Source organism: Dendrobates tinctorius, unplaced genomic scaffold (genome assembly GCF_039654945.1).
Source record: "Dendrobates tinctorius isolate UK_male_01 unplaced genomic scaffold, ASM3965494v1 ptg000084l, whole genome shotgun sequence".
Classification (NCBI taxonomy): domain Eukaryota; kingdom Metazoa; phylum Chordata; class Amphibia; order Anura; family Dendrobatidae; genus Dendrobates; species Dendrobates tinctorius.
Genome location: NW_027361752.1, coordinates 37,763,509 through 37,779,152, shown reverse-complemented (window position 1 = coordinate 37,779,152; position 15,644 = coordinate 37,763,509). Strand labels below are relative to the sequence as shown.

The window sequence follows — 15,644 nt, the reverse complement described above, 5'->3', positions numbered from 1 at the left end:
TGTGCAGATCATCCCATCATTAATGATTACAGCTTGTAGCTTATAATTATATCATCCATAATAGACACGAGCTGCACAGAGAAGACGACGGTCTGTGCCGATCTGGACAGTTCCCAACGTCATCCAAACCGGCGGATCTCGGGGCGTCCTGACTCTTTTCCACAACCAGCAGATGGCTGGATGAAAAAGAAGGATCAGGCATGTTAAATTTCAACATGTCTTATCCTCCTATCCACAGCACAGGGAAAAGTTGCAGCCAGATGAGTCTGGCAGAGGCTCGCCCTCTACCTATTGAAAAAAAAAAAAAAAAGTCACACCAAGACCAAGTCTACAGATTGTGGCATTGCAACTGAACTTCATGGCCTTCAAAAGATACCAATCTGTAAAAGTTGGGATTCCAGTTTCAGAAAACCCCTGGCAGCAGCTTGTTTGCAAAAAAGAAAAAAAAAAAAAAGCTATATATCCGATCTTTACTCCCCCCATCCCCAGGTCTGGTGTTAATTCTCCAACGCTGCTCACAGTCTCCGTTATCATCCTCAGTGCCGATATCACTGCAGCCAACTACGACTGGAAGCTGTGGCGGATACTCAGAGCTGGACCTGGGGAGGGCAAGCAAAGTAATTTTTCTTTCATTAAAAAAAAAAAAAAAGAAAAGGAAAAAATAATTCTTTACGTCCTTCTGTCCCGGTACGTCCTACCTAGACTCAATGGATTAGTAAGTAGTCGACATGTGTCACTGCGATAGATCACAATCAGGTCTGAGCCTGGAGTAACGCGCCATGGGCCAGGTCTGGACTGCGTCTCAGCGCTGTGCCACCCCCGGGCCACTGTGAGTGTAAAGACCGGCACGGGAATGTCACCAGGTAATCCCTACAACGGAAATATTATTGTAAGAGTCGACATGAGACGGAACGGCGGCACAAACACTCGTCCTTGTGTATACCCACTAACAGCATATATACCATATAGACCAGACAAAGCCGAGAGCTGTCCTGGGAGCTGGAGTCCCTGTCATTGTCACAAGGCTCCTGGAAAGTCTGAACACAACTGTGTACATTTCCTAGGGTTAAAGTCACGGTACGTTACAAATGGGACTTGTCCTTTCATCACGGCGATCAGAGGATCGTCACTGGTCAGCCTTCCAAACTGGTCCTGCCATCAGCTGCACATTCCCTGCGCAGCGGCCACTACAGGGCACAAACAGTATTGCAAGCAGCCAGTCTAATGTAAGGGGCTGGGCACTGCGGCTATATCTATACAGGTATTACTTACTAATATCCTCTGAAGTTCTGCACCATTCTGTCTTTTTCACCCGATCACTCGTTTGCACCAGTGCTTCCTTCACATTGAGGACCCCCTATTCTTGGTATTGGTGAGGAGGGTCGTCAGGAGCACACTTCTCCCCAGCCTCTGCCTTGCTGGGAGTCTGTACGCTCCTGATGATGGTTGTCCGAACCATGAACTCTCCAATGCTGCAAGCAGAGAACACTGAAGCCGATAGGATCCAGTCGCACTCTTTGCCTAGGAGACCGGCTACCTCTGACATCCTGCAGCAGTGGCCGGTAAACTTGGCAACCAGCGGTAAATTTTTAAAAAAAACCACAGACCTATTCTTGAGAACGGAGAGGACTTTTAATAAGAAGTAGATTGCAATGTTGCTGGTTTTTACAAACACTTTGCAATTTTAACCATTTGTTGCTGGCACAGCCCCCTTTAAGCCATGGCCCTTTGATCGTCGAGAGGTCTGTGCCATCCGTGATTGTCCGTAAGATGGCGGTATATGGTGGGGCGCGCCTTCCCGTCGAGTGAGATGGCACAATCGCAGCGGGAAGGTGCATTTCGCCGAGTGATGCATTTGTTCACATTGAGAGCCATTTATAGACGAGCGTGCCGGACAAGGGGGCACAGACAATTTTGGGGGCACGTCATGAATAAGTCCAAACATAGCACAGACTATCACCACAAAGGTCATTATTAGCATAGGCAACAATATTACACATTTTCTTTTTTTCTATTAGTCTTAAAAAGATGTAATACATGGATGGACCAAGTCCGCCACTTGTTAGCAGCTTTCCATTTTGGGCCCCCTCCTCTGACATCCATGTGCCCTAATGAGCCCGTGGACAGGGGCTGTCCTGCATTCAACATTTTATATACCGGTAGCTATTTGTTTATCAAAGTATCCGCATTGGCGGTCCTACGGATTATGGGGGTCCCGGCAATCATGCCCCGCCGATCAGTCATATCACAGTGATATGCAGACACTAGTTACGGGGGTAAAAAAAGGTCTATAGAAATTCACAGACCTGATCATTCAGCAATGAGCGATTGCACAATGTCCGGTAGAGACGGAGCAGAAGAAGAAAAGCGGAACGTCAGCGAACGGGAAAGCGACAAATAATTCACCAGAACAGGAACAAGCAGAGGAAACAATTCACTGATCATCGACAGAACGTAGGGAGCAACAGGCCGGAGACGACCCATTCACTTCTACGGGAGAGTGTTGTGCGTATGCTCTATATGTGCAGAGGTCATTGTACATTAGGAGGAGGTGAGCTGTGACATCACCTAATGTGAATGGTGGATCCTGGGTCATCTACTGTATAGAGAGGTTATCAGTTATTGTACAAGAGGGAAGGAGGTGAGCTGTGACATCACCTATGGTGAAGGGTGGATCCTGGGTTATGTACGATATATAGAGGTGTTATCAGTCATTGTACAGGAGGAGGAGGTGAGCTGTGACATCTATTGTAAATGGTGGATCCTATGTTATCTTCTGTATATAGAGGTGTTATCAGTCATTGTACAGGAGGGGAAGGAGGTGAGCTGTGACATCACCTATTGTGAAGGGTGGATCCTGGGTTATGTACGGTGTATAGAGGTGTTATCAGTCATTGCACAGGAGGAGGATGAGGTGAGCTCTGACATCTTTTGTAAATGGTGGATCCTATGTTATCTTCTAAATATAGAGGTGTTATCAGTCATTATACGGGAGGAGGTGAGCTCTGACATCTATTGTAAATGGCGGATCCTATGTTATCTTCTGTATGTAGAGGTGTTATCAGTCAGTGTACAGGAGGTGAGCTGTGACATCACCTATTGTGAATGGTAGATCCTGGGTTATCTATGGTATATAGAGGTGTCAGTCATTGTACAGGAGGAGAAGGTGAGCTGACACATCACCTATTGTGAATGGTAGATCCTGGGTTATCTATGGTATATAGAGGTGTCAGTCATTGTACAGGAGGAGAAGGTGAGCTGTGACATCACCTATTGTGAATGGTGGATCCTGTGTTATCTACTGTATATAGAGGTGTTATTAGTCATTGTACAGGAGGAGGAGGTGAGCTGTGACATCACCTATTGTGAGTGGTGGATCCTGCATTACCCACTGCATATATAGAGATGTTATCAGTCATTGTACAGGAGGAGGTGAGCTGTGAATGGCGGATACTGTGTTATCAGTCATTCCAATAATGCCTCTGATAATAATGAGACTAATTAATCGTTACCAGAGCAGGATGTATCGGCCTAATATTAAGCTCAGTGCTATATATCAGGAGATCGGCTGTACAAACATTGGCAAGGCACAAAAGAAGTGCCGGAATAGCACTGAGGCCATGGGAGTGGAGAATCGCTTACTTTGTAAACGTTGAGGATGGATTTTAGGTTGCGTTTAGCTGGTTTTGTGGCTCTTACACTACATGAAACTGCAATGCAATTTCCTTGCCGATAGTGGCATCTTGGTCACTTGTCCTCGGCACTCTAGATGTGCGTCTGTAACTAGACAGAAGCAGGGAGGAGGGGGATGCTGCTGCAGCTTGCAGGTGAGAATGGGGCCTAAGCTGGACTCTTCCAGTCTCTCCTAGGAGTCCACAAGTCAACCACAGACGATCCGACGCCTAAGACACCAGAAAAATCTCTCCACCAAGCCACAGATGTCTGACAACTATGGGAGTAAAAGAAGCGGCGTCTTCAAGGAGGCACAAAGACATAACGGGCTCAAAGAGAACCGGTCACGTTTACAGAACGCAAAGCAGCTGCCGCCATGTCCCCGAGTCCCCCTGATTTTGAAGTCTGTCCCGTCTGCACGGACCCCACGTGTTCTCTCGGGTTCAGCCATTTTTGCATCGTCTTCACTACTAGAAATTATATTCACTCCTCTTATTTCAGGAGGCGCCTCCTGGCCTCACATGTACAGACAAGCTGCATCCTACAGGGGGCGACACAGAGGCCTGTGAGAAGCAGGCGGCCATGTCTCACCACTGCTGCTCCCATCATTCTGCAGGGATCCTTATTACATTGTAACCAAGCCATTAAAATGCGCAGCTGTTGGCTTCTGGGAAGACCAATATCAGGGGGAAACGAGAGCGCCCCAATGGTCACTACTGCGCCATGACATCTTCTAATGTGCACCTGTGCCTAACATTAACCCTGTAGAGGCCTTTCTGGCCTCATCCCCAACAAGGCAAATCTGCTTTTAATGCACACACTAGTCTAATATATCTAGGAACCATCCTGATTGTCAACCATTTTCAGCAGCATTCTGCCAGCATGATAGGTGTTGGAACTTCCTTTTCCTTCCTTGCGAGCAACTACCGCACCCGTCTCTGTCCAATAACTCTCTGATATGACTGTGTGCAGTTGGCAGATAGGAAGCAGCAGCAGAGACGCACACTAATATTGGCCCCCGCTTCGCCTCCAATCTCTGTAATCTGTCTCACGGTCTTGACAATTACAGAGGAGCGCCGTCACTCTGGGGAAAAACATTGTAATTTCTAAATAAAGTTATTTCCAGATTGTTTATGCGTCGCACCATGAGATCTAATAACCTGGAAATGCAGGGACCACACGAAAAACCAGGATCCTTCACCCCCAGGACGGCGAGGTCTACATCTAACAATGGATTCATCCATACCGGCAGTCCTGTGTAAATCTCAGACACCGCTCTACTGCGTGTAACCACCTGAGCTCTGCTGCATCTACAATCTAGAACTGGGGACTCACAGAGAACGGCCACTGCTCCGGACTCGAACATCAGACATTCCTCCTTGTTTCGAGCCTCCACCATCACGCTGTACGGAGGGGGGTCCAGCTTGTGGAAAATCCTATATCCTTTGCTAAACGCCATGGTTCTGCCAGACGGGGAAATAAGACCTAAGAGACAACAAGAAGGCGCACTGCTGTGAAGTCTGCAGGAAGCACAAGAATAATATATCCCGTATATATATATATATCAGCATCGCACATAACATAGAGAAATGGGACCAGGGGAGGGGGGCAGGAGCAGAAGATGTCTGGCCAAATCAGCACATCCAGTCCTCGTTACAGCGGCTGCCGGCAGGACGCGAGGGTCTCGGATCAGAGCCGTGTAATCATCTGACAGGCAGCGGATACCTCTCCAGCCCCCACTGCCGGAGACCAGCACCTGTACGAGGGCCACATTCTGGTCACACAGCAGGGATTATATCAGCTGCTGCAGAACCTCATGCTACACACCTCAGGTCTCAGCTACATCAGCACCTCACAGCGCAGGTGTGAGCCGCGGCACCTCACAACAAACGCGTCGGCGGCTGCGGCACCTCACAACAAACGCGTCAGCAGATCACACATGCCCCTGCTGATGCAGAACCTCACAATGCACATATCACGATAGCGCCTGTCATTGCACCGGACATCGGCCTCCTGCTATACAAGGCCTGGCCGGCCGGCGACAGCCACACCGTGTAACCCCGCACACCAGTGATCTGCCACCTGCGGCTCTGTAGATGAGTAGACACTACAACTCCCAGCATGTACAGCAGCCCCCCGGGGTTTTGGAGCATGCTGGGAGACGCAGTTTTGCAACAGCTGAGGCTGATAAACAGTTATGACTTTGCCCAGCTGCGAAACTACAACTCCCAGCATGCCCCTGCCAGCAGCGCAGCTGTGGTCATTGCTGTGGCATGCTGAGAGTTGTAGTGCTCCCACATCTGGAGAGCCACTGCTGGTGACAGGCCGGGGGCGGGAGGAGAATAAACCCCAGGACGAGCAGAGCGATGACAATGGTCACCAGCAGAGCTGTCAGCGATCACAATCGCCCAATAATTATCTGCCGTCAGTGACAGCGGGGTGAAGGGGCCTGCTGACACCCCGGCTCCACATTACAGGTGCTGAGGTGACAGCTGTCAGGCGTGTAAGGGGAAGGAAGGCCGGGAGGGAGGTCTGTGTTGATACACCGGGGAGGGCGGGGCGCTGGGGCTCGGTACGTACCGGAGACGTCCTCTGCTGCCGGAGATCACCGCGCACTGACGGCTCCTCTGCCGCGGGCCCGCGCTCGAGTCGCAAGGTATCAGACGCAGGGGGCGCGCTTACCCTACCCTGACCACGCCCTCATCCAACTGGGGAAAAAAAACAAAAACACGCCCCCTTCATCTAACCAACGTCTGTTAACCACGCCCCACGTCTCTGTAGGATAGCGTTCGTAATGACGTCATGCAGCATCGGCCGCCATCTTTAATAAGGGCAATCATGATGGCGAGTCAGGGAGCACGTGACGTCAGTAAGTGGATAGCAGCGGGCTGTCGGCGCTCCACCACCGGGGCACAGAGATGCCAACGTGTGGTCTGCTCTATCTGCAATGTTCCATTTTTGCGTTTTCTATTTTTTGCTCCCCGGTCATCATTTGTTTTTTGTTGCTCTTTCTCGGTCATGCTGTCTTCTGTGTTGGTACTCTATTTCTCTGTCACAGTCGCTCTCTCACCGTCACTCTCGCTTTTTCTGTTGCACAGTCGCTGTCACATTCTTTGTCGCTCTCGCTTTTTGTCATGTTCGCTTTCTGCGTTACGCTCTTGCTGGCTGTCGCTCTGACCCTGTCACTCTCGCTTTTTGTGTCGCGCTGTCGCTCTCTTTCTATGCCCCTCTCTTTATCACTTTCTCTAACATTTAGCCTGTGTTTTGTGACTCATATTTTATGGACTTCGTTTCCTTTGGCGCTGAAGATGTTAACCACTCTTTTTATGCTGGTTAGTGACTTGCGACTCCATCTGACAGCTGCTCCTGACCTGCTCATTTCCTCTCTCCATGAAACCTGGCAGGACCTGCTCATCTTCTCCAGTGAATGATTATTTGGGTGTATGCTTTCTCCATTATCCTATTCCCATTTGGTTTTTACTTTCCCATCCTTCCCTTTAACCTTGTTTTTTTTTTTGTAGGCTTGTATTTTTTGCATGGATCAGTTATTACCAGTGTCAGATTGATCCCCTAAAGGGGTAAGTCAGGTATCCTTCATTTTATAGAAAGAAAAAAAAAAATTTGAACCCAGGAGTCAGATTCCCTTTAATACGGGTCATACACATTGGTCTCTAATAATTGCATTGTGATGGTTGGTGTGACAGATCTGCAAATCCTCAGTACGACCTCCGGTCTTAACTACAGTACCTAGTAGGAGAAACAGCGGCATGCATAGGTGAATGCAAAAATTTTTTTTATAGTGGTCACCACACTAGAAATGCACCAAAAATAGATGATTCTGAACATAGCAGAAAGCAAGCAACAGTTCAACCCAAGCCTGAGTCTTTTTCAAGCATTGCTATTATGGTAGGCAACTAAGGGTAAGTGCTGGGGAATTCCTTCAATGCTTCTGAATCGTGCATCTTGTTGCCAGGGGGGCTGGGTAGAGGTTCCCCACCCGATTCAAAAGCATTGAAGGAATTCCCCCGCACTTACCCCTGGCTGCCTACAGTGGTGACCACTATAAATAACATTTTGCATTCACCTAGGAGTGTGGCTGTTTCTCCCACTATTTAGTTGGACTTACTGTAGTCCTGTTCAGCCAACACCAATCTCCCATGCTAAGTGCGCACATTCTCTAAATTCCCTACCTGACACTGAGAACATCAGAGCACTCCGTGGTGGGGTTAAGTTGGATCTTTTACTATGCGGTCAATAGGCTGACAAGTTGTGGAACAAAAACATTTGTGTGACTTGCACCTATTTTAGAGCTTCTATTTTGCTGTAAGCAAAACCACCAAGTTTCACACACGTCACATGTTGTGTACAGCTTGCACTGAAGCCTATGGCAAATGTGTCTTTTGCCACTAGCGGCAGAAAATTCAACACGTTTGGAAATATTTGCATTGCAGGTCAGCATAGAAAATCATTAGTTCCAATGAGTTGCTGCAATTTTACAGTACTGTAACCCTAATACAGACACAGTTCTCTTAAATTAGCCATATTGTAACAGTATATTCTGGACAGAACATCTGGACCCTTATAGTTTTGAAGAACCAAACACACATCAACATTGGGACCTTTGCTATAATACAAAATGCACCCGGGTAAAGTAGAAGGAGCGCTGCAGCAACAGTCACGACATGGAAAACCCTATAACACTGGCCGTTCTGTATTTTCAACCACACGGATCCCTCTGAAGGCCACAGATAGAGGACAAGAACCTCACTGGAGCCCACCTGTGACGCTACAGAGGATTTTCCATTTATCACGATGTTGTACAAATCAGTTTTTCCATCATCTCCTAATGACAAGAGATCAGCTCACCTAATATATATGTTGCAAACTGTTCCAAATCTGAATGGGTCACAGCTAAGTCCATGACACCACAATTACTCACCACGACCAGTTTTTTTTTTTATACAGGCTAACTGAAAGCCTGGTTTTGGTAGAGTACTGCTTCGTGGTGCGGTTTACAGAACAAAAGGAACAGAACTATTACATTTTATTTTTCAAACAATAGGCAATGGTTCCTAAAAAAAATAAATACAAAATATTTTACAAAGGTGACAAAACAATACAGTATATACAATTACAGAAAATAGCAGGGATTAACAAAAGAACAGTCCCGAGTAAGGAGCACTATGTCCGTACTGACCATAGGTCTGCTATGCAGAACTCAACAGCCTCATAAATGCCTGTAAGGGCGCACTCAAGACAACTGTAAACATCGGACCACAGTGCACAGACTGACCGGCGGCTCCCCTGACCTGAGCGTGGCAGCTTTACTTTTTAGTAAACGAAAAGTTGTCATTTGGAATCGTGGATTCTAACATTAAAAGGTGCCCGCAAATGTCATCTGTGTCAGACGAGTCATCTTAAGATTTCTCCCCACCTTCCCGTACAGTTAGGCACTGAGCTGGAGCTTGCAGTATGTAGCTGTGGCTTTAAAAGGGAAGCTGTCAGGTCATTCATTCGGCTCAAACAACAGGCAACATCAGAGTAGGCGTCAAGAACAAGGTCATATTGAAAGTTTGACAGCTTCTTCCCGGCCCAACTCCTACCCGATTGACAGGCGTCTCCCTATACCCAAACATATAGGAATAGACCTGTCAAACAGATGGGCTCAGAGAAGCAGACAGGGACACACTTCCTTAACTGGTCACTCCCCTCATCCCTGGGCTTCTACATTCAACTGATTTCTTTGTATAACAGATATCTGCAATAATACAGCCCGTCTCTGATTCATGCTGCCTGTGGTTGGGGCTGCAGGAGTCATTAAAACAGGATTTTTGGTTGCTTAGGCCTCTTTCACACTTCAGTTGTTTGACATCAGACAAAATCCGCAGTTTTTAGAAAAAAGCGGATCCGCCATTTTTTTGGTGGATCTTTTTTTTCCCATAGACTTGCATTAGCGGCAGATTATGACTGATGGTCGTCCGTTGCATCCATTTTTTGACGGATTTGTTTGAATTTTAGCATCCGCCGTCTGGAAAAGACGGACAAAGGAATGTTTTTTCAGCGACGGAACTGCTATTTTAAAATGCGCATGCCTGGAAGATCTTTCCTGTCATGCATTTTAACCCTAAACGCCGTTCTGGCAGCTGCAAAAACGCTCTCTCTCCTCTTTTCCCCCCAGAGTTCTGTTCCTTTAAATTTCATATACTGGCGGATCCGTCCATACTTTGGCGGATTTCAACTAACGTCAAACAACTGAAGTATGAAACAGGCCTTACTGTAAAATTTGTTTCTTGGAGCCTTCATTGGGGGACACAGGAACCATGGGTGTATGCTGCTGCGACTAGGAGGCAGACACTATTGCACATAAAAAAGTTAGCTCCTCCTCCGCAGTATACACCCCACCGACTGGCACTAAATTAATCAGGTAGTGAGAAAGCAGTAGGTGAAGCAACAGAATAGAAAGAACAAACAGACAACTCAACTGTAACAATAACACGGAAGAAACAACAGGAATTGTAAAAACATGGGATTGGTGCTGTGTCCCCCCAATGAAGGCTCTGAGAAACAGATTTACAGTAAGCAACCAAAAATCCTGTTTTCTCTATAGCTTCATTGGGGGACACAGGAACCATGGGACATCCCAAAGCAGTCCCTGGGAGGGAAAGCAGAAAAACTCCACTCAAGACGGAAAACTCACCACTGCAAGATCCTTCTGCCTAGGCTGGCATCCGTCAAAGCGTAGGTATAGACCTTGTAAAATTTGGCAAACGATGGAAGACCAGGTTGCCGCTTTGCAAAGTTGTAGAGCGGATGCCCCATGGTGTACCGCCCAATAGGCACCCACTGCCCGGGTAGAGGGAGCCTTAATCCCAGGGGGAGGCACTCTGTTATTAACACTGTAAGCCTCCAAAATTGCAGTTCTGATCCAGGAAGCAATCGTATCCTTGGAGGCCAGCAGGCCTCTTCGCGCACCATCTGGAATGACGAATAGGAGATCCATCTTCCTAAAGGAGGCTGGTCCTAGCCAGATAGATCCACACTGCCCTGACCAGGTCTAGCCTGTTCAATGAACGCTCCAGAGAATGAGTCGGAGCAAGACAGAAGGACAATATCCTCATTCAAGTGAAAAGTGGATACCACCTTGGGAAGGAAAGATGGCGGAGGCTGCAACACCACCTTATCCTGGTGAAGAACCAAGAAGGGGGGGGGGGCGACAGTAAAGAGCCACCAACTCTGAGACGCGCCTAATGGAGGTGATAGCCACAATAAAAGCACCACTTTCCAGGACAGGGAGACCTCTCTGAGAGGTTCAAAGGGAGAACTCATGACCTCCAGAACAAGATTGAGGTCCCAGGGATCCACGGGATTCCAGTACGGAGGAGCTGCTTGTGCCACTCCTTGAAGAAAAGTTTTGACTTGAGGTCGGGAGGCTAAGGACTTCTGAAAGAGGATGGAGAGGGCTGATACCTGCCCTTTTAGAGAACTAAGGGCAAGACCAGCATCAAGTCCCACTTGGAGAAAAGACAAAGTCATCAGCTGAATGTGATTGGACTCACACCAGCAGAAATAGGCTTTCCAGGTCCGATAATAGACCCTGGAAGACGACGGCTTCCTAGCCTGGATTATGGTGCGTATCACCCGATCGGAGAAACCAGACGCTCTCAGAGCCGCGGTTTCAACAGCCACGCCGTCAGATTGAGTGACCGAGAACTCTGGTGGCAGATCGTTCCTTGTGACTCAAGGTCTGGCCTGTCTGGGAGCCTCCAAGGGGCGTCTGCCAGAAGATTGATGATCTCTGCGAACCAAGACCTTCAGGGTCAATCCAGTACGATCAGAATGACTGGCAGCCACGCTGCTTTGATCTTCAACAGCCTAGGAAGAAGGGAAAGGGAAGGAAACAGGTAGAGAAGCGCAAATTGCGTCCAGGGAATGGCCAGAGCATCGGCGCCCACTGCGAGAGGGTCGCAGGACCTGGAGACGAACCGTGGAACCCGTTTAGCCGGGACGCCATGAGGTCCACATCCGGAGTCCCCCATCGAAGACAAATCTGATGGAAGACTTTCTGATGCAGGGACCACTCCTGCCGCAAGGCCCTCACGGCTGAGAAAATCCGCAGCCCAGTTGTCCATGCCAGGAATATGTGCTGAGGATATTGCTGGAACAGTCATCTCCTCCCAGCAGAGGATCCTGGATACCTCGGCCATCGCCAGGGGACTCCTGGTCCCTCCCTGGTGATTGACATATGCCACTGCTGTGGCATTGTCCATCTGAATTCTGACTGGCAGATTCTTGAGCTTTTCCCAGTGAAGGAGGGAGAGAAAGATGGCCCTTATCGCGAGGATGTTGATCAGTAGAGAGGACTCCTGCGCCAACCAATGCCCCTGAACAGTCAGATCGTGAAAAACTGCCCCCCAGCCGAGAAGCCTGGCGTCCGTCGTCACCTCCTGATAATGAATGGGGAGGAAGGATCGGCCTAGGAGGATGATAGAGGACGACAACAACCACCAGTCGAGAGACTGCTTGACTCGGGAAGAGAAACGAAGCTGGCGATCCAGCGACAGGACAGACCTGTCCCACTGCGAAATGATGGCTTGCAGAAGTGGTCTCGAGTAGAACTGCGCAAAGGGAATTGCTTCCGATGCGGCCACGATTTTGCCCAAGACCTTCATTGCTGAACGGAAGGTAGGAAGCCGGAGGCCTTGTAGAGAGCGAACTCCCTGCTGGAGGATTGCGCTCTTCTCTTCGAAGAGAAAAACCTTCGCCTGTTAGGTGTCGATCATCATACCTAAGAAGACAAGGTGCTGAGTCGGAACAAGGTAGGATTTTTTCCTGTTGACTAGCCAACCAAATCAGGCTAAGGAGGACGATGGACAGAATTTCCTGGGCCTGAGAGAGAGACGGAGCCTTGATGAGGATGTCGTTGAGGTAGGGGATAAGCACTAGACCCCTGATCCTCAAAATGGCCATCAATGCTACTGTACCATGATCTTTGTGAAGACCGTGAGGCCGGTCGCAAGACCGAAAGGCAGGGCGCAAAACTGGAAATGGTTCTGCTGCACCGTGAAACGTAGGAACTTCTGGTGAGCCGGAAAAATCGGAACGTGGAGGTAGGCGTCTTGGATGCCTATGGAGCACAGGAATTCCTGCTCCTCCATGGAAGTGATTACTGAGCGGAGAGACTCCATCCTGAAATGGCACAGGCGAATATTCCTGTTCCGTAACTTCAGATCCAGAATGGGCTGAACCGCGCCGCCCTTCTTTGGCACTACAAACAGGTTTCAATAGAAACCGGTGAAGCAGTCTTGTTCTGGGACGGGGACGATAAGTCCCGAACTGAGAAGGGAGGCGATGGAAGCAAAGAAGCCCGGGACCAGAGCAGGATCTTTTGGAGGACGGGATTCGAAGAATCGTTCTCAGGGATGCGAATCGAACTCTATTTTGAATCCTGAGGATACTATCTCCATGACCCATGCGTCCTCCTCCAAGGCAAGCCAAACGTCCATGAAAAATAGTAGACGACTGCCTAGCCTGGGAGATACGCTAGGATATGGACGCGAGTCATGCAGAGGAAGATCTGCCAGGTCTGGGCCTGGTGGACTTACCATGGGACCTTTGAGGACACCATGAAGGAGTGGGCTTGAAGGAAGACTTTTTCCTGACCTGGAGAGTCTGCGGCCTGCATTGACCGGAAGAATCCTCCGTCGCCGTGAAGCGACGAAAGGACAGAAAGGGGCGGAATTGTCGCTTCCAGGAAGGCCGGCGAGATGTGGACTGGGGAAGAGAATTCGTGCCTCCTGTGGCCTCCTTAATAATCTGGTCCAACATGGGGCCAAACAGGCGATCCCCCTGGAAGGGGAGGATGGTAAGTGAATTTTGAGGATAGGTCCACCTGCAATGCTTTGAGTCAAATGTTACTCCGGATGGCCACCATATTGCTGGAAGCCTGAGCAGCACATGACGCGGCGTCCAGGGAGGCAAATAACATTTTCCTGCATAGGAAATTTGGTGTGCAAGAATGGCTAGCTCCCTAGGAGCTCCCACCATGATGCCCTTACGAAGATGTTTTGCCCACCTGGGGACCCACTATCTGACAGAAAGGTTAGGGGACAGAAGGATGCAGAGGAGAGTGTCAGTCTGCAGGGCAGAGCTACTCACAGTATCCGGTCCTGCTCTCAGGTTGAAGATGTGATGAGCGCAGGACCAGGCAAGCCAGATGCAGAACCTCTGATAAGGAATCGCTGTCCGGGAGTAGGAGCTGGAAGATGGCGTCTTTATGGATGCAGCAGGGGATACAGCAGGCTAAAAACACACGCTGCTGCAGAAGAAACGCGGCTCTCATGAGCTGAAGAGGCGGGACTAAGCGCAGCTCTCGGGGGGAGCTATATGTCAGCAAATCCAGCTGACTGGGGAGGCTGGGTGTAGTGGGTGGAGCCACCCACCGCGCCAGGAAGAGGAGAGGAAGAGAGACGGGTGGGAGAAAAGCCCGCCCAGAGGCTGAAAGGACCGGGGGGGCAGAGCTAGCACTGTAACTAGGCCCGAGACAAGACGGTACCTAGATTACAAGCAGTGACGGAGGGGGGGGGGGAAAGAGACGGAAGCCCCCAAAGCGGCGTAGACAAAACGCCAAACACAGGCTGCAGAGGGGCACATCAACAAGGGAGACTTTGGTGCCCTCAAATCCACTGAAAGATGCAGGAAAACAAAAAGGTATTCCCGGTGCCCAGGAGTCATTGGGGATTTTTTTTTTTCCTCTTATCCTTGACGGGTCCTCTTCACCTGGGCAGGGGGGAAAAAAAAAAAAAAAAAAAGAGGGAAAGTACCTCCCCATCCATGAAGATCGGACGTCTGAAAATCCGTGTTGCGCGATGTCCGTGTCTCCTCATACCGACAGGCTCTGGGGGGCAAATGGGTAGGGGACGGAGGCAGCACCGGGTCCGGATCACCTGAACACGCTTCGGTGTAAGGGGGTGGGGTCCTGCAACTGACATATGAGGACACGGGGTGGCAGTACACTGCGTGGGAGTACAGTAGTGACTATTCACACTGTATCCCTCCGGAAACCTGAAAAGGGAACGACGCACATTAGGTAGATATGGGTCTCAAGAAAGACCCATGTCCACCTCCTACTGACACTAAGCTAAAACTGATTGCCAGTCGGTGGGGTGTATACTGCGGAGGAGGAGCTAACTTTTTTTATGTGTATAGTGTCAGCAGAATACACCCATGGTTCCTGTGTCCCCCAATGAAGCGATAGAGAAAAGGGATTCTGTCACCAGGTTTTTATGATCAAATCTAAGAGCAGAATAATATAAGGAGAAAAACCCGATTCCAGTGATGTATCACCTCCTGGGCTGCTTGCTGTTGTTTTAATAAAATCCCTGTTTTCTTTGCAGCGGATCTACCAGTCCTCTGAATGTAAAGCTTTGTATAATGTACAGCACCATGGAATCAATGGTGCTATATAAATAATAATATAACCCCACCCACACCACTGATTGGCCACTCTCTTAACACTGGCAGAAACCTACCAATCATTAATGGGGGCATGGTTATACAGAGCTCATGAATATAGAGGACTACACGGCAGCACATTTATTAGTCCTGTAATGATATCTCCTGCTGATAAAACTATGATTTTATCAAAACTACAGCAGTAAATGACGCACTGCTGGAATCAGGCTCTTTCTCGACATTACGCTGCTCTGAGAGTAGGTGACATAAACCTGATGACAGATTCCCTTTAACCCCTTCACTACCAAGGGTGGTTTGCACGTTAACTCCCGGGCCAATTTTTACAATTCTGACCACTGTACCTTTATGAGGTCATAACTCTGGAACGCTTTCATGGATCCCGGTGATTCTGACATTGTTTTCTCGTGACATATTGTACTTCATGGTAGTGGTAAAATTGCATTCAAATAACTTGCGTTTATTTGTGAGAAAAACGGAAATTTGGCGAAAATTTTGAAAAT

The 15,644-nt window shown here is 48.8% G+C and overlaps 1 protein-coding gene across 8 annotated transcripts in view; it reads right to left on the bottom strand.

Annotated features, from left to right (window-relative positions):
• Positions 1-6,391, bottom strand: part of LOC141097395 (synaptojanin-1-like) — a 236,399-nt gene extending 230,008 nt beyond the window's left edge. For all 8 annotated transcript variants that reach the window (XR_012233941.1, XM_073584532.1, XM_073584535.1 and 5 more), the window contains exons 1-2: positions 6,253-6,391; positions 5,008-5,157 (exon numbers count right to left, since the gene is read on the bottom strand). Coding sequence is in view for 7 of the 8 variants with exons in the window: in XM_073584532.1 (XP_073440633.1) it covers positions 5,008-5,131 (124 nt within the window). In the remaining variant the exon portion in view is untranslated. The remainder of the gene's footprint in view (positions 1-5,007; positions 5,158-6,252) is intronic.
• Between the last annotated feature and the right edge of the window lie 9,253 nt (positions 6,392-15,644).